The sequence below is a fragment of the Pygoscelis adeliae genome, unplaced genomic scaffold (assembly GCF_000699105.1).
Source record: "Pygoscelis adeliae isolate BGI_AS28 unplaced genomic scaffold, ASM69910v1 Scaffold120, whole genome shotgun sequence".
NCBI classification, from domain to species: domain Eukaryota; kingdom Metazoa; phylum Chordata; class Aves; order Sphenisciformes; family Spheniscidae; genus Pygoscelis; species Pygoscelis adeliae.
In genome coordinates, this window is record NW_008824032.1 from 4228887 (window position 1) to 4248258 (window position 19372).

The 19372-nt window shown below is 43.7% G+C and overlaps 1 protein-coding gene across 1 annotated transcript in view; it reads right to left on the bottom strand.

Annotated features, from left to right (window-relative positions):
- Nucleotides 1–5822: 5822 nt before the first annotated feature.
- Nucleotides 5823–19372, bottom strand: part of CHD1L (chromodomain helicase DNA binding protein 1-like) — a 24119-nt gene continuing 10569 nt past the window's right edge. The window contains exons 8-20 of the mRNA XM_009329396.1: nt 18819–18892; nt 17620–17730; nt 15926–16040; nt 15330–15483; nt 14063–14228; nt 12566–12711; nt 12034–12197; nt 10929–11137; nt 9754–9852; nt 8917–8987; nt 8540–8654; nt 8182–8290; nt 5823–7498 (exon numbers count right to left, since the gene is read on the bottom strand). Of these exons, the coding sequence (XP_009327671.1) occupies nt 7420–7498; nt 8182–8290; nt 8540–8654; nt 8917–8987; nt 9754–9852; nt 10929–11137; nt 12034–12197; nt 12566–12711; nt 14063–14228; nt 15330–15483; nt 15926–16040; nt 17620–17730; nt 18819–18892 (1612 nt within the window). The 3' untranslated portion in view covers nt 5823–7419. The remainder of the gene's footprint in view (nt 7499–8181; nt 8291–8539; nt 8655–8916; nt 8988–9753; nt 9853–10928; nt 11138–12033; nt 12198–12565; nt 12712–14062; nt 14229–15329; nt 15484–15925; nt 16041–17619; nt 17731–18818; nt 18893–19372) is intronic.

Below are 19372 nucleotides of genomic sequence, written 5' to 3' on the forward strand. Positions count from 1 at the left end.
CCCGGCCCCCTGCTCCCCAGCCTGCCTCCGCCGGCAGCCCGACGCTGCCCGCCCGCCAGACCCGGGCCCTGGCATCTCCCAGCCGGCCCTTGCTGCAGCCATACCTGGTGGGGTCCTGCGGCCAGGACCCGCTACTCACCCTTTTGAGGCCTGATTTCACTCTTTGAACCTCTCCCTGCAGCTCTGCCTCCTCTGCATCTCAGCTCGTACGCGCTCTCACATCTCCTGCTGCTGCCCCTCTTTCTGAGACCTACCCATCGCCCCCCTTCCTCCTCCCAGGTGTCCACCTCCTGAGCCCCACAGCCCCTCCAAGGCTGAGCCCTTCCTGCTCTACAGCTCTCCACCAAGCCTTGCCCCTCACCTCACCTGTCCTTATGCTGTCGCACTCTCCTCCAGCAGAAAGACCAGTCCCTTTGAGCTCTCCCATCCAGGACAACCATGTTCTTGGGTTTTCTCCAAGGCCAAATGTATTCCTAGGCACTGTAATGCCTAGCCTTCAGGACTGCTTGGTCTGTTCCTCCACCCATAGCCCGCAGCTGCAGCACACTTTGCCCCTGGTCACAAGAGGTCTGCAATGAGGAAGGACCTCCTGCCACCGAGGGAGAAGGGCCTGGTTTGCCTGAAGCCGCTAACAGGCTGCGCGAAGCCTGCCTTGGGCACCAAATTCCTTACACCGCTTGCTCTGGGCAGCTGGGGAGGAAAACGGGCAGAGTTCTGCGTGCCGTGCAAGTCACCTTTTCTGTATTCAAAGGTTGCTCCTTTTTCATTTCACCTCTGGGTTGTCTTACCATTTAAAAATAGTTAAGTTTTCAAGCTGTACAATGAACCTGCAGCTGGGAACGCATGAAGAAAATCTAGACCTCCTAGATTCCAGTCCTCTGCTTTGAACTACTCAAGAACAATCCAGTCTACAAAGGGATCAGATGCAGAAGATACTGAAGTTATTCCTATCAGCTAGTTTCTGTATTGCATTATTGCGGCTGCTGTAGATTGCATCTTTCATTTTTCCACTCCAATTTTCCCTCACTCCCTTTTTCTAAAATAATGCCACGGTTTTATTTGTGGTGCTTGCCCCCTACTCAACACCTGTACAACATGGAATGACTTCACAATGGAACAGTCAACTGGGAATTAAATGTTTCCATATCACTCTGATTTGGTAGCTACATTACCTCCTGTTTTGCATGGCGTACACGCCTACCCAACCCCGTGACTAACTGGAAGAGGCCAATATCGAGTGATAGGCTCCATCTTGTATTATGCACCAACATGTGTCTAAACTTGCCCAAGGCCCGATTCTGTTGCATTCCAGGCAATGGCCCTGCCCTGGAAAGCATCCGACACCCTGCTGAAAGCCTGCCTCTCAGCCTCGCCGGCTGCTAATGGCTCCCCACGGCACGACTATCTCAACGGGGCTTGCTTCCTCCCCGCTCAGAGGTGAGGGAAATGTGACAAAAGGCAACAGGCTAGAGTTTATGCAGGCCATGCATCTGGCACAGGGAGAGACTCGGTGCAAGGAGTAAGGTTTTACCTGTGCCGAGTGGGGAAGAGGACAAGGGGAGATGCTGTCCTGCCTGAAAGGCTACAGAAACTCGGGAAAACTTCAACGAAGGAAAGGGGTCTTTTTCAAAGGTCTTTAACTGGACCTCTTTGAAAGCAACCAAGAAACTCTGCTAAGTCTGTATTTCTTCTCCTACTATGCTGCCCCAGCAGCTGCTCAAGAAGATTTAGAGGATTTCTAAACACTGTTTTCATGGTCTAGAGCAGCAGGACTTGTTGCAGTACTCCACGGAAAGGAGATTGCTAAGAGAGCTGAGCTGGGGATGTATACAAACCTTGAAGAGGACCAGCACCTGTCCAGACCCAGCTGGTGTAGATACCTGTTAGACCCGGCAGTGAGGCCCATTTGCACCCAACTAGGTCAAGCTGTTACACAGAATACTGGCAAAGGAGGAATACGGTGACGATGGGCTCAGGGACAGATCCTGAGACGCTGTTACGTGCTTCTCTCTCATCATCTGTTTAAACCACTGAGACATGAGGAAACGTTTTGCATGAATCAAGCTACTTGTGTGGTAGGGTCATAGTTCAGAAATTTGTGAAGTGCTATGCTCCTGTACACTACTGAACAGGTAAGATTAGAGTTGGTTTGGTTTTTTTTTTTTTTTAAAGTACCCAGAACGGATCTCAGATTCACAGGAGAATTGGCTAAGTTGGAATGGACTTCTGGAGGTTCAGTCTCCCCACTCAGAACAGGGTCAACTACAGCAGGTTGCTCAGGGCTGTGCCAAGTCGGGTTTTGAGCATCTCCAAAGACAGAGAGTCCACAACCTCCCTAGGCAACCTGTTCCAGTGTTTAGCACCTGCAGAGTAAAAATGTTTTTTTCTCACGTTTAAATGGAATTTCATGTATTTCAGTTTGTACCTGTTCCCTCTTTTCCTCTCACTGGATACCACCGAGACGAGTCTGGCTCCATTTTTTTTACTCCCTTCCATCATTTATTTATTCATGTTGACACAGATTTGCACACATTGATTCCACTCTGAAACCTCTCTTCTCAAGACTAAAAAATCCCAGCTCTCCCCACCTCCTAGTATGTCAGATCCCTGAATCATTTTAGTGGACCTATGCTGGACTCACTCCAGTATGTCCATGTCAAACAAAGATGGTCTCTGGTCCGGACTGGAAGTCCATTCCAACTTAAATGATGCTCCTGTGAATCTGAGATCCGTTCTGTCTGCATGTAATGCAGAACACCTTCACTGCAGTTCCCTTCTGTTTTGATCTTTTGCTGGCATAGTGGCCAGGAGATGTTTTAGGGAGGATCTGTAAGTGGTCAAGTACATGGACCAGCACTGCTTCATGGCATGCTCTTTGATGCACAAATAGACAGACAGATGAACAGGTAGGAGACTCACATGAAGCCAGGCCCAAACTTGGCCTGTTTCATGATGTGGCACACAGAAAAGGGATGTGATCTCAGATTCTTCATCCCTTTCTGCAGCGGACTTGCATGAGATCATAAACACCTTTGATTTGCTCCTAATTTGTCTCTCTGCTATTAAAAAAAATAATCCTTATTATGTGAATGCTGATGCTACAACCTCAAGTTCACTGGAAGTAGCAGAGGAAGGCTAGTAGATGCCCTGCGCTTAACTTCAACAAATAAGTTAATAAAATAATTCTTTTCTGCTCAAGCCAGCAAAAACTGAGACATTTTCAGATCTTACAAGAAGTTAACTTCTGGCTTCCCTTAACTCTCCTTTGGCTTGTTTTTTTTCAACAGAAACATGACTAACATTCTCATTTCATGTAGCTCCTTGAGGGGATTGTTTCTATCCTTAACTTTGAAGAAATGCTCAGTAAAATGCTAGAAAGTGCAAGCAGGAACATTACCTTCCTGGTTGAAACATGAGGATCCAGAAAACGCTTATCCTCATCGCATTTTCAGAAGGTTCTAGGTGTCTTCCCACAAATGCAATACCATCTGACCAGGGCCAAGATGGGTGGATGGTAGAGTCCAGCATGGAAAATACACACCAACTCATTCATGCAGGGAATTCAAAATGATAACAGAGATCTGCTTTTTAGAGGGAATACTCATATGTAATTCTACTAATCCTGCTACTGCATTCCTCAGGTTTGTATTTTTCACTCTGAAAAGCATAAGTTGGACAGAAAACCAGGGAAACATGGATTTTCAGTCACAGTTGTGTGGAACACAAGTTATCTTGGATCTACTAGAAGAGGCACCTTCCGGAATGTGGACTTTATCCCTTCTTATAGCAAATCTCTTAGGGTTTTGAATCATTGTCTTACATTTTGATTTGCTGATCACAGTGCATGATCAACCTGCTATCCAGTCAAATTAGCTAAATAAAGGTCTACGTTCGCTCTTCTAGGATCATCTCTGTAAAATTGTGGGAGTTTTCACACAACTTGACATGTAGGTTACACTTTTAAGTCATCTCTTTGTTCAAAAGTTAGCTTTCTTTTTTCCTCCAGGACGATTAGATTCACTTATTTTTAAATAAATCCATCTACTCATCCTTATATTTTTCTACTAATCGTTTTTGTGGGCCAGATTCTGCCTTGTTGGAGACACATACATACAATATTTTTGTTAAGATACTGAGGTTGAATTTGCTGTAGATTTTCTCCATCACCTTGGAAACCAGTCTTCCTCTTTCTTTCCCCAAAATCCAGACTCCACCTTCCCCAACACACAGTGACACAACCAGATAATTTTGGTTTGTGACAAAATTCAGTGACAAAATCACCTATCTACACATGTCCATAAAACCTGATTGGTTTCTCCATTTTATTATTTTTTTTTTTTTTTACTATTTCCTGAGTAGAATGAAAAGGTCATTCTTTAGTTACAGGCCACAGAGATTCCTCACCAAAGACAGAATTAGTCTGCACAATGCTCTGAGAATCAGAGGCAGTGCCTTGTCAAGTAAGACACATAAGCACGAGCTGAGCCGGCACAAGTATAAACGTCATTCTGAGTTACTGCCCATTCTTACATGGCATCAGCTGGAGCCTCCAGCATGGGGTGGAGAGGAAAGTTCTTCACTGAGACTGGATGCCACTTCATAGGTCCTACCTGATGAAACTGCTCGTATAGCCAGTCTGAACTGTGCATGATCTTGCTCTGTGCCGCTGACCTCAATCTAGCAGCATACATCTAAAGTTTAAGTAAACATGCAATGACAGATATGCACAAGGAGCCACATTTCAGCTCTTCTGCTGCAGAAAATCTTGTTTAGAGGAAGAGAGAGGCCAGAGGGACATGACTACAAAAGAACACCTTCCTTCCCTTTTGGGGTGGTTGCTATTTAGAAAGGGAAAATGCGTAGTACTGCACAGCTGAAGAAACAGCATGACACATTTATTTTGCATAGCAACTTGCATATAAAGCTTCTGAGCCCTTTATGGAATTAATTATCCAAAATACATGATTTCTGCCCAAATAAAGAGAAATGGTGGTGGGTAGCAAACACTAGAAAAACTTCACTTGGCTGAGATTCTGCAAAACCCAGCTCAGAATTCAGTTGAAATCTCACTTCCATTTCAAAGCAGACAGAGGTAGAACTTTTCTCTGGGTTCAGCAAATTTAAAGAATATTAAAGAATGTTGTTTAAAAAAGAAAAAAAAAAAAACAAAAACAAGAAAACCCCCATACTCCAGAAGCATTTCCTAAGTAAATTTAAAGGGAAAAAAATAAGGTAGATTTCATCTGTACAGGCCAAGAGGACTAGAAGGGGAAAAGAGAACATCTTTTGTCTGACTTGCCCCTAAGTTAGAGGGCTAGAATCTACTGCATACCAAGACCTTTCCTCTGTGCATGCCAGGAACCTTGCAGTCCCCTGCGGACCGTATCTTACAGGGTAAGGGACATTAACAGGCAGGTAGTCATGCCCTCCTCTCCTTTATAATTCTAGTCAGAGTTATAGCAGGGTGGGGGCACAGGACAGAGGCAGAGCCCCATCTTCTTATAGAAACAAAGGAAAGCATGAGGCCTCAAATAGGAATACCTGGCCATAGTGGTGGTATATGCACTACTTCAACCCATTCTAGGGGACTCAGCCACAAGACAAATCCTGTCCATGTGTAACTGCATGGTGGCCAGAGAACCCGTAGGTGGACAGGGATTTGGCCATAGGTGTGTGTGAAGCTGAGGAACAAGACTGCACACACTAGAACACTTGGGAATGAAACCTTTTAAAGAAGGGCAATAAATATACAGGAAAAGAATAGGTGGAGGAACAGAGCCTTGAGACTGCAGACTGAAATTATGTGTTCAGTCAAGCCGGCAAAGAGAAAAGCATAACCGGTGTTTTAATTCTGGCAAAGAGGCAGCGTTTTTCCAGGCTGGAGATCACTGCCCTGCTCTCTGAAAGGAGGCCGAGGGCAACATGCGCTGCTGCAGCTGATTAACAGTGCCACCAGCCGGCCTGCTGGAAGAGTGCCAGTTCGCACGACGGGGGGAAAACAAGGTAATGTACATCCACTCACCACCTTTCACCCCAGAAAGCCTTCACAGTCAGACTCTGATCCTGCAAGCCCTTTGCCAAATACAAAGGGGCTGTTCCTGTGAGCAGCTGCAAGAAAGGTCTTGCCTACTGAGGTGCTAAGCAGCACCGGCTTACCTAAGCTTCAGCAGGGTCAAAGGAGATAACAAATCACTTGGGGTTTTCTGGTAGAGCTAACAGTGAATGACAGAGTATCCAACTCAGGAAGGCTTCTTCTAGTGTGGAGCACACCAGTCAGCTGATGAGCCATGTCAGAATCAGGCCTGAAATTATTAAGTAACCAGATGGTGCTACAGAGGCAGTGTAAATGCAGCCAATGAGATGTGTGTTGGCAATTAGGTATTTAAAGACACACTTTCCACTGCTTGTGGGGCCATCTCCTATTGGAAGCTGAACTTTAAATTTAATTAAGTTTGGCACCTCACAGTCTCTCTGGTCAAAACACTTATTAGGAACGCTACTATTGCCTCATTGTACTAAAATACCCTAAAAAATATGCTAAAGCCAACAGTGCCAACAATGCAAAAAACAGGAAAGTTCTGTTGCAATAGAGTAAAGCCAACATCAAAAACTCTGCATTAAGTTTTCCTTAAAGCGAATCAAAGGGTCATAGAACCTTTCACACAGCTTTTTGGACAGCAGTAAGGAACTGGTTTTGCCCAATAGCTGCAACAAAGAACTGTGTAATGAAAAAGCAGTTGTGGGAGAAGGAAGGGTGTCATTTATAAAGCCAGTCTCAAATTTTGGCAGTCTTGCACGCCTTTGCCAAGAATACTGGTCAGGATTTTGCTAGATTGTAAGCATGTGATTATGTGACTAAATTTTATATGTGAACAAATGCAAGTCAAATGGACTTCTGGGGAACTGGAACAGTATAAACAGTTTATAGTATGCAGTTGTCATGCAGTGTTGTTAATGCAGACAGCTTCCTTTCCACTGAGATGTCTATGTGGGCATGTACACACAGTCCCAGGTAACCACTAAAAAGCTGATTGAAAACAGGTATAGTGAGACAAGGCATGAAATTTGAAGAGGGGAAAAAATATGGTCAGACAATACTATATTCCAAGCCCTAGCAATAACTTAATGTAAGGGATAACAACTGACCATCAGTGAAAGTTTAACTTTCCATCTCCAAAACAGATCTGGGATTGAGGGAACATCCTTATCCAAAGACTCTTTGAACTCTGAAGCAGTCGCATTCCTCTCCAGAGCCACTGACAACATGTAAACGTTCTGGCCAATAAAGGCAAACAGATATCGGAGTGAATAATGGCTGTGTAAGCCATGTTTCTGAAGTGGATGCATACAGACTGTCTGCGTGATGTTGAAAAGATCCTTGGCTTTTTGCGCATGTTTCTCAATGAAATTACTGCATCCTCATGGCTTTGAGACTGTCATTGAAGATGAATATGGTTGTGAAGCAGAGGAAGAGCCTTTATTCCTAGGGAAGTAGTATCTAATAAGAAGTGTCAAGGAAATGCTGTCAAGTATCAAGGAGTGCCAGACAACATGTCTGCTAAGAGATTCACCAAGGAAGGTGGCAGAATGCTCTGAATACTATTGTCTTTGTTTCAGGTTTTCAGTTTCACAGAATTGCTGACAGTGGCAGTATAGCAAATGCATGTCTTCCTAGAGAAAGGACAAAACAAAGCCTCCTTGTAAACCTCTGTTTCCTTTCCTGGAAGGTGAAAGCAATGAGCTGTTTGCAAGAGCCTGTCCTAACACACACCAACTCCACCATGTTCAGCCAAGGAAGCAGGTTATCACTTGCGTTTTTTTCACATCCTCACTTTTGCTACTTTCTGAGTCACTTCCGTTACTCTGAAATTCCAGGCATCTCCCCCACAGACGTGGCATATACGGGTAAGTTGATGACTGTCAACAGAAGACCAGCATCTAGTTCCAACAAATTCTGACAGACATACTGAACCAGACGAATCGGTCATTATCACCTAAGCTGGTAAGTCCTCACTGTGGAATGAGTACCTGGATGAGAGCAAAATCAGATAAACCAAGTTTTTAGCTGGACTGCGGCATCTGTGCCTTGCCTTGCTTTCTTGCTTTGCATCCACCAAGATATTTAGGGGATCATTTCAGTAGTAGATTGTGAACCAAATAAAACATACTCCAAAAGGATACATAAGCGTGGGGATACCCCGTGTTGCCAAATATTTTCGGATGAGCCGCTCGGTACCATACCAGTTGAAATCTTTTGTTGCATACCCAATACGTGGAAGATGCACTGTTGCTGAGAAGGAGGGAACAGAGAGCGCACACTCTTTAGGACAAGATACACATATAGAAAGCGATCTAGATAAGGACTTCAAGCTACCCAACAAGAACAGAAGAAATATTTTGGAACACAACATATCTGCCATGGAGATCTCACTCTTACTTCACTTCAGAAAAAACAGTACAGGAGAGGTGGAAACTGGTCATCATCTTTAGATGCAATCACACATGTAAAGATTCACTGTTCTACTGCACAAACACTTACCATTCCTTTTCTTGGCTGCTAAATAAATCTTCTTCAGGCCCTTTTCCAAAGCAGACAGCTTAATGCCAGACAAGTTGTTGGACCGATCCCGGTGCTGAGCTACAATCAAGGCCAACTAAGGAGAAAACACACAAAACCATGAAATGGAGTCTAAATACAGCACTGAGAGACACAGTGATAGCTGCTGGAAAACTGCATTACTAACTATGAGCTTTAATAAATGAGGAAAAGATTTCCTTTTCTCTAATGTTTAACTGCAACTTAGCCATGTTCAGTATTCAGTGTCATTATTATTGGGAAAAGGACATAACGTTCATTTCACACAGCTTCAAAAACATCTGGACAGAGCAACACAAAAAGGAGCTTCTCATTCTCACCAAGTCCTGTCCTTTTTTCCTGGATTTTTTATCATCAATGGGGAATAACAGGGTTCCTCCTAACTCCAGGTCTGTCCAGAAAACAAGAACAGAACAACAACAAAAAAAATCAGTCCTGAAGAGTCAACGGTGAGTCAGTGCAGCAGTGATTTCACTGTCATGTTCTGCATTATTCTCCTTTGCTTTCTTTATCTCCTCATGATGGTTTCAGCAGAGTCAGCCCCTTTGCTCAGGGAAGCAAGACAGACATTACTCCCCCCTGACTGAGACACACAGACACACACGCATCCCAGTTAAAGACCACAAATGGAAAGAGAGACACTGGAACAAGAAGAAAACATCTCCCAGGAAATTAGAAAAAAACAACAGGTTCACCTTGCAGCAAGATGTGCATTCCTCACCAGCTGCAGGTACTCAAAACTGCAAATACATGCTCAGGAGAAGATTAGTGCTTGGAGGGAACCAAAAGCTCAACTGAGTACTGCCTGAGGTGGCTTTCGTCCTTCTTAAAAGCACTTTGACAGAAGATGCAGGGCTCTGTCTTATATAGTGAAAAACATCATATGAATAATGAACAAGTTCGGGGTTTGTTTCTTTTTTTTTAATGATTTGCAGCATGGATTGGAATGACCAACCCCTATGCAGAGTTGTCACACTCCAAACAAGTCAAGTCAAAGCACCCACTGTATTACTACTTTCAGAGCTAGGGATGCACATATCTAGAGAAAGAGGAAAAAATATGAGTATCAAGGTATCCAGGCACCTCACTCCTGCAACATCAGTGGGATTTAAGCTCTTTCAGGTATCTTGGCCTAAGGTCATGTTTTAATCTCTTACCTTTCATCTTTCCTGCCATCTCATATATTTTCCTTGGCTGATCAGAACGAGCCTCCAGAGCTGTAAATAAACCACCCCTTCCCCAGCGGCCGGAGTCATCTAGAATGAAATTACAAGTTAGACCCCTTTTAGAAAGTGAGGTTGAAGACCATCCCTGCAGGAAAGGGACCTGCTCTGTACAAATGCAACGAATGATTATCAAAACCAGATATGGGAACCACATACGAACTGAAGTCAACCAGTACTCAAGGGACCATCCTAGAGGATAAACCTCAGCCCTTGAGAAAAACAAACTTGTCACAGTTCCCTGAAAAATTCTGCGGGAAGAATTCCTTCTTATTGTCCACAGAGGATGCTCAAACAAGCACTTAACCATGGCATTGAGCATATAAACCTGTTGGTGTCCTCACATATATGCACTAGGTGCATGCTCTATGCACTTATATATGTCCCCAGATTGCTGCCTTGGGCTTCCCACAACTGGATGTTTGTTATTTGCAGGCTTTCACTTTTACTTGGCATTTCCACTTTAAACATGAGGTTTTGTGCCGAGTTTAACATAAGCCAAAGCAGATTATAATGTTCTGCTATAGCCCTGGTCAGAGAGCAGCTCCAACACTGATTCAGAAGAAACTCTGTAATGTGAATTTCTCTCCCTTAGCTTTAGTGTCTTAACAGAGGTCCTTAAATTAGGAGACTAGCTTAAGGCCTCTGTACTGTCAGTGCTGAGACGAGCACAGAGATAGAGAAACTCTGACCTCAGCCTCTAGAAGTGCCTGTCTCTCTCTCTGCTGACTGTGTAAGGCAGATGATTTTCAATATCTCAGTTCAATCCCTACAGCTTCCACGGGATGAACAAAAGGCCCTGCTCCCAGGAAGAACTGTCCCCACTTGGCCACAGACATAAAATTTCAAGCCATACAGGCACCTTTCAAGAGGCTCACCCATAAACCCCGAGAGGGCGTGAAAAGACCCATGTACACCTTGCTAGTACTTGTGTGGGTTATACATGGTGGAGTAGAGAGGCTGTATTGCCTCTGCACCACAAGATTAAGTCAGACTCAAATCCAAATTATTTCAGTCTGGATGGGAATTGGAAACTATTGAGCTAGTAGGGACAATTCAGCCCCCTTGTCCACCTCACCCAACATCATTCCTGTTGTTTTAAGTCCCACCTAGGCAGTGGACAATGATGGCATCCTCCTCCTCTGCTTTGGGGTGGGTGACATCTCCCATGACGTACTTGATACAGTTCAGGTCGGCATCTTCATAATCTAAATCCACATTCAGCCCAGCCTCATCCTCCTCAAACTCTTCCTCAGAGTCACTTTCCTCTGAAGAAAGGCAGGTAGATGTGTAGTGATTTGCCTCCCACCAGGCCATCCTGAAACAAAACAAGATGATATTCAATGAAAAGAAAAGCAAAGGGGGACACAACACACCTTAAATCAAATCATTGCAGTGAAACAGACCCAGACCTGCATTCCCTCTGCTCCTCTCCCCTATTTTAGACTGGAACAAAGTTTACCACAGTTGTTATCTGTGATATTAAGAGCCACACGCCAGTGTGATAAGCCAGTTGCGGGCATGGGGGGCACACACCTTGTTTTAAATCATTGCAGTGAAACACAGGAGACCCAGACCTGCATTCCCTCTGCTCCTCTCCCCTATTTTAGACTGGAACAAAGTTTACCACAGTTGTTATCTGTGATATTAAGAGCCACACGCCAGTGTGATAAGCCAGTTGCGGGCATGAAAAAAGTGAGCATATGACAAAGGGCAAGGAGATACTTAGAGTGGTGAAAAGAACATCTAGGAAACAAGGAGGAGAAAGTTAAGATACATGCCAGAGAGTCACAGATGTCAGACCAATACATAGGGGCCAACTGTGACATTTCAGAAAGCTTTTCCCAAAAGCTCACTGTACATTCAGATATGGAGTTCTTATTCAGGCCACTCTCTATGAATTAAATTAGATGTGAAGTCAGGCAGTGTATTCAGGGAAAAGAACCCTTGCTAGGGGCTCAAGCCATTTTTCCACCTTCACATCCCTACATTATGCAGTTTGAGCACACACACAAAAACATCCTGATGTATGAAGTCAACTCTCTCATGAGGGTGGCCTGTAGCCATTTTGTCATCTTCTTCTCCCCTCATCCCCAGTCCCACCTGCCAGAGTGGATACAGAGCACGACTTGTTTTCGTCAATCAGACACACATTTCTAGAGTATAGTGTAACAGACATCAGCTTACAAGTAGTAGATGCAGTACAAACCATACTTTTTCTTGTGTTCTGCCTCTGCTTTTGCCTTCTTCTTTTCCTCCATGAGCCTTGCTCTCTTTGCTGCTGCTTCTTGGCGCTTCTTCCTCCTAACCTCCAGCTCCTCTGCGCTCAGCAAGTGCTTCCTCCTGGTTGACTGTTCCCGGAGGCCTGTGAGAAGGGCCTGGAGAAAGAAGTATCATGGAAACCTACTGCTCACCTTAAAGCCATGTCTGGTGCCCACCTTAACCTACACTCCTTTCCCGTTTGTCTACTTGTCCACAGGTCTTAATCATCAGATCCCAATTGTCACATAATATGTGGTTTTGTGACCTAAGTTTATATGAGTGCTCTGCACATCACATCTCTGATCTGTTATCAGAAATCCTGAATTGTCAAGCCCTCAGATTCAAGAGCCAGCTCTACTACATTGACATCTAAATCTTTTAACATGCCTTCTGCAAGCTGTAGGTAAAGAGAGAAAACTGTCAGCCTCATTTTCCACAAGCAAATGAAAGAGCATCATGTGCCTTGTCATGTCTTTTGTCTTACGTTTGCTTTGTTCCGGAGAGCTCTCCCTCCCTTACTGGTCTCTTCAGTCAAGGCTTTCTGAAGATCCAAAAGCTGATCAAATGCTTTTTTGTCTTCTCTGCTGGGTTCTTTTGAATAATCTTTGCCTTCATACACGTACATGTGATCTTTAAAAAATAATTAAAAAGTGTAAAAAGGAACTGAAAGCCACTAATACCTAAAATGTACAGTGAGATCAAAAGAAATCTGGCTTCTCTGTAACACTGTTCTACCCTCAGCAGAAAAAGATGTTCCCTCTCATCATTTTTTTGTATGACCAGTGTCAGCACCATGTAGAAACAAGAGAATCAAGATTTGCTTCCTTAGGCAAAAGATTTTCATTTAAATCATTTATACTGGCAAAGAACCTTTCTTCCTATTTTGGTCAATTAACTATTTTAAGTTGTAGCTCCATCACTGTTCTCTTTGGTCATTCCACCTCTGCCAGTAGCAAATCTATTTAGCTTTGCTATCTAGTTACAGGCAACTCTTGTAAAGGGACAGCAAACTTTTGCTTTTGAGCTCCCAAACAAAATAAAAGCACAGAATTCTGGCAGCTCAGGGTTACTGCTCATCAGGTGAGCTATTTTCCCAATAACTATTATGCAGTGTGGTACCACTGCTCCTCTTTAATTTACCAACAGAAAATACCACTCTTTGCTAACTCTCAGCAAATAATTACTTGTTGCTGGCAACTGCTGCAGGATGGACAATACCTAACCTGCAGGGCCATATTTCTGCTTCAGTCACAGATCTATATTTAAGTGCTACTGTGTACTCAAAACAGAAATTCAGTCTTTCTCACCATGGCACTAGAAGAGGGAAAGTATCCTTAGAATTTATTCTCATATAGTATGGGGCTATGAAAAACTAACCACAACTGCGTGACATTTGGACTGGAAGGTAGAGTACTGAAGACAGAGTAGGTTTGTTCTAGTTGATTAGACTCCATGACTCCACACTTCTTATCTCACATTTTGGAATTTTTTTAAGGTCATTTTAAATTGTGATTTTCATGGCCAATAATCTTTTGTTTGGAGATAAATACAAAACACCTGCTATATAGCCTTTCCTCAAGTTACCGTGATATCTCTAAAACTGTAGATCTATCTTAATGGTTCTCTGTGGGAAAAACAGCATCTCCAGTTTGATTATTTCCCCTTTTCTCGTGAATTTCATCCGAGGTCTCAAAATATTTGAAGCACTTGAAGGAATTCAGCCCCCCAGCCAGCAAAATGGGCAAGTATTGTTACTATTATCTTACAAATAGGCAAATAAAGACACAAAAAGAAGAAAAAGGCCAATAAAGGCTTGGAAATAAAGTCTGTGGATAGATCACAAACAAAATCCAAGTCACTCGCTCAATTACAAATCCATTTTTCTTCTTGTTGCCCGAAAAATGCCACCCCTGTCTGAGAAGCCTTCTCTAAGAGCACCCAAGCGTCATTCATTTCATAGGTATTTAGATTCTTAACTTACTCTCTGTATCCTCCTCTTCACTCTCTTCTTCGCATGGCAGCACAACATCCATTACCCACGTCCCTCCTTTTGTCTCTCCAAGGATGTTTTCTAGCTCCACATCCTGTATAGTACTCCCCTCAGAGGAGAGCAATTTATCCAAGCCAAATTTCAAGATTTCACTCAGCTTTAACAAAGAGAAGGGGAAGTTCAGTATTAATATCTCCTAATTCCTTGCCAATCCCAGTGCCTCGAGCTTCTCAGGCTTAAATGCAAAGGATGTGTGAGTGGAGAAATCTAAGCCTTAATGTTACTTGTCAAAATACTTATGCTTTAACATGCTTAATTATCCCAACACCTGATGGGACAGGCCCCTACAACATATCTCCCTCAAACATAACTCATCTAGACTTGAACGGTCATTTTTCTCCAGGGCTAAATGACAAAACAGCACTGTATTGACTGCATTCAAGCAGCTTTCTTCATAGCCAGAAAGACCAGGCTTGTTTTTGCCCCCAACTCCTTTAAAACAAAAGCTTAAATACCACAAAAATCCACGGGGAGAAAAATATCAGCATGGAATTTCCTATGGGCTCAGTTCCACTTCTCCCATGGAAACTGTAACTGCTGAGACACATGCTGACCGGGCAGGGAGGGGAGGTGGCAGGGGAAAGGATACACTAATTCCAAACCTCTCCCAGGTTTAGCTGCACACAGGGGATATATTTCCCTAAATGTCACTTTGCTTGAGGTTTTCAACCCAAGTTCTCAGCACAAACCTCAGCTTTCAGGTCAGAATTATACATCATGCCCTGACTCCTGAGACACTATATTTGCCAAGATGTCAACAAAAGGTTTACCGAGTTTCAGACTAGCAACCAAAAGCTGACTAAGTACTTATCATCAGCTCTGTTTGTGAGAGAAAAGCACCAGAGACAGATAAGTTCTAGAAACAATGAGTCAGCTTCCACTTTAGACCTGTTATAATTAAAAATAAAGTAGTAAAACAAGGATAGGTTCTGCCTTCCCCTCTTCTCCAAGAAAACACACCCTTTTCCAACAATGGATGTGCCTCGAAATTGTAAAAACTGTCTTCAAACGTCAGATCTTGTCTGGACCTGGGATGTCATTTTGGTTCTTAAGACATGCAAAAGCTGTCGTGTCAGTGCACATCTCCCCCAAAACATAAGTGTTTGGCTTGGTTCCTATCAGACACAAATACAGAAACACTCTGGGACATTTCTGAAGATGTTACTGGAGTCAAATTGAGGATATAGCTCTATTTTACCTGTAACTCTGCTGCTCCCTGAGGCTTGGGTGCTCCCAGAGCAAACTGACCCCCTTCTACAATGGTATTTGTCAGCCGGAGCTTAGAAGCAGCTCTTCGGTAGATTATTTCTTCAATTGTATCTCGCCCAATCAAGCGGATAATTTTTACAGGCCTTGAAAAGTTTAAGAAAATTCTTATTATTTTCTTTTTTTGAGGTGCACTAAAGCTGTTTCCTTACATGGAGCACTATCCCCTCACCCACTCCTTTGGTCGGGAAAAAAAAGGCAGGAACCAAATCAACAAAAATAATCAGCAGAAATGTAATGCTGATGCAATTTTGCCTTTTGACACAGGAGAAATGCTCACTGCAAAAGTGCAGGCAAACCTCCAGATTCCCTCTCCTCCAGATCAACAAAGCTCCCACCCTAGACACGTGACATGGACAAGACTGCACGAGGCTGCAACAGAAAAACAAAGACATAAAATCCTCTCTGCTCTCCTTCTATGATCTTCAATCTATCGTACTTTAACCCTCCATTGCCTATGGATAGGGAAAGCAATACTGAGAGACCAAGAGAGTCAGCAACCAAACCAGAAGTAGCAACATTTCTCACTTGTGCTGCCCAATCCGGTGAGCTCTTGCTATTGCTTGCAAGTCATTTTGTGGGTTAAAATCACTATCAGTAAAAATAACTGTATCTGCTGCTGTCAGGTTCATGCCAACTCCACCTACAAACAAAGAAGAAAGTCATAAAATATGTCACCAGCAGAAAATAATGGAGAACCTGGAGAATTTATGCAATGCAAGGTTCTGTCATATCTGATCAACTGTATCTAATTCAATCCATCTCTTAACCCCAAATCTAAGTCTCATAAGGATCTAAGAAGATGGGTAAGCCTTCCATTTCCAGCTTCCAGCTTTCTGCAACAGCCCAAAACCAAGCTGTACTGCGCAACGTAGTCAAAAAGATAGGGTGCAAATGAAGCAATGCAAAGGGGACTGGTTGTCAAGACTGATGAACACAGACATATTCTTCCGCTGGCAGGCAGATTAACCCAGCAGGGACTGGCTTCACTGAGGCTACAAGGGACTGTAGCCAAGTCATGACTTGGCTGCAGCACAGAAGCAACAGGTAAATACATTGCTGAAACAGTGGAAAACACCAGGCCCAACTATACAATAACCAGAGCCTAGGTATTTATATGACTTAAAGTTTTTGAGGTTAGAATTTGGGCTCTCATGGAATGAAAAGAAAAAAAACACAATTTTTTTTTTTAATACCCACTATTGTGACTACATACTGTAGTTGGAGGGGGAGCCTCCTGCCTTACATTTCTTCCCGCTCATGCCCAGCACCTCTTCACAGTAATCAGAACATCCCTGCAAGTGGAGACAGTCATGCACCTGAAAAATCTCTGTCCATAACAGTGATGGAAATACTGTTCCCAGATGAATACAAGATGCTTTGGCCAGACATAGCAATGTGCAGTAAAAAACAACTCTAAGTCTTGCTGACATGGGCAGGGAGAGTTCAGGCATCGTGGTGAGAGACACACTTATTCCTACCACCTAGCATTAGGTGCTTCTTTTCAGTCTCTCTACATAGTCTCATCAATGCACTGCAGTATCATTGGAGCCAGGCTCATCCAGGAAAGTCTGACCAGAAGCCCAAAAGAAAACTTAGTTCAAGTTTGATGCTTGAGATCAAGCAGTGTGGATCCCTCCTCTGGAGACAAGCCTGTCTCTGTGCTTGCTTGAATAAAGAGACAGGGAAGTTTGAAAGTGTGTAGAAGACACAGACCTGCCTGAGGAGCTAAGAGGAGAAGAAGCACAGATGGTAGTCCCATGGTGTTCTTTGCAGTCTCAGGACAGTAAAAGGTTCTCATCTGAGTCTGTCTGCCAGCGAGAGAGCATATCCATGTTCAGCGAACTCGAGAAGCAATTCCACCAGCTTACTTAAAGGAATTCTGTTCCCTCCTAAAGTCTGGTGCTTGCAGAAATAAAACGCTAGTGAGATTCCTTAAGCTCAGCCTGGCACAGGGACAGGCATTATGGGACTTGGAATAAAAAAGGTAACTCAAGTGGCTGCAATATGAAAAGTATCTTGGCATCAGATGCCGAAAGCAAAGCACAGAAACCAGATGTCCTAGCTGAGAGACCCAAGTTCAGGATGTGTCTTGTCTCCCTCAAAAATCCCCCACGAGAACAGGCTCTGCAGGATTCAGAACTCCCTGAAATCTTGCCAGAGAGAGCAAAAGAAGAGTGCAGAAGCAAGATGGGTTGTTTGTCTCTCCTTTCCTTAATTACCTGCTCTGGTGCTCAGCAGAAAGATAAAGATGGGCTGTCGACCAAAGTTCTTAATGGCAAGGTGTCTCTCTTCACCCCTAACAGAACCATCCAGCCGCTCGTAGCTGTAGCCTTTTCAAACAAGCAACACGTATGTTTCTGAAATTCTGTCTATGCTCTTACCTCATTCTCTATTGTCTCACTGCTGTCCTGAATCTTTTTATGCCAAATCCTCCTGCCTTGATTCTCATTTTATTGCCTTCAACTCCTTCATTCTTTCCCAGTTAAACCTCTTATAAACTGAAGTAGTGACCCTGACTTCCAGATTGACTGTCGGCAAAGGGTTATTTAGCCGAGTCTGAAGCAGAGACTCTTAGCATTTAATTTACTGCTTGGAAACACAACAGGAAAATTGAGAGCCAAAGTAAAAGAACATTTGCACACAGTCCCATTTCAGACTATGCTGCATTGGCTGTTGGCCCCACAAAACAGGCCAACAACCATTGGATCCTCCTTATGCAAACTCTCATGGCCTTCAATGTGTGCTTTCCTGTGAGCAAGCAGCATGGGATATGGCCCTACATTTGGCTTTATCCTGCGTTATTAGTTGTCCAAAACCATAAACACCAAACAAAAGCCTCTTTCATGGGAAATCCTAAGTAGGCATGGAGCCATGTGGATTGAAACAAAAGAAAATGTCCCAAGAACACTTGCCAAAAATGGTCTGATCCAACCTGCCCTCGCAGACATATTGGGGCCCCACTGCCAACAACTGTTTTAATCAAAAATTACTTTCCTGGTATGAATGTGGCCCAATTTGCATTTTGTGCTGGACAAACTGAATCTAGAGCAAGCCTGTTGCCTTCAGTGCAATTACTTCAGGACTCAGGTACATAACTGAACACAGGTATATAATGAAACATTGCTGCCCTGCCATCTGTTAGCTCCATTTTATCGTGGAGCCAAAGCTGAAACTACTTTGAAGAACAATATTTAAGTGTCAGCTCATTTCAGGCAGGTGGTAGCACAGCAAAGAGCTGAACTCAAGACCCTCCAACTCACAGCACCACTGCAGCAATATGGTTTCTATCTACTAAGCAGCAATAAATCCCCATCACAGTCCCTTCTCCACCCCAGGCAGATCAACCAAAATCAGAGGAACAATATATGCTGGAGATCATGAGGATAAGCCCTCTGCTGCCAAAGCATGCAGAACATACCTCTATAGTCCATGTAGTCTTGCAGGATATCAAGCAGTTGAGTCATCTGAGAAAAGAGCAAGACACGGTGGCCACTGGAAGAAGAACATGAGATATCATGAGCCTCAACATACTGTGACAGCATTTCACAGAGTGGTGGAGGGGTTACAATAACTTAACCAGTCACTGTTACGTAGCAAGGCCTCATCATCTCTGTACACTGTCCTGGTTTCAGCTAGGATAGAGTTAATTTTCTTCCTAGTAGCTGGTACAGTGCTGTGTTTTGGATTTAGTATGAGAATAATGGTGATAACACACCCATGTTTTAGTTGTTGCTAAGCAGTGCTTACACTAGTCAAGGACTTTTCAGCTTCCCATGCTCTACTGACTGAGAAGGCTGCAGGTGCACAAGAAGCTGGGAGGGGGCACAGCCAGGACAGCTGACCCAAACTGGCCAAAGGGATATTCCATACCATGGGACGTCATGCTCAGTATATAAGCTGGGGGGGAGTTGGCCGGGGGGCAGCGATCGCTGCTCAGGGACTGACTGGGTGTCGGTCGGTGGGTGGTGAGTT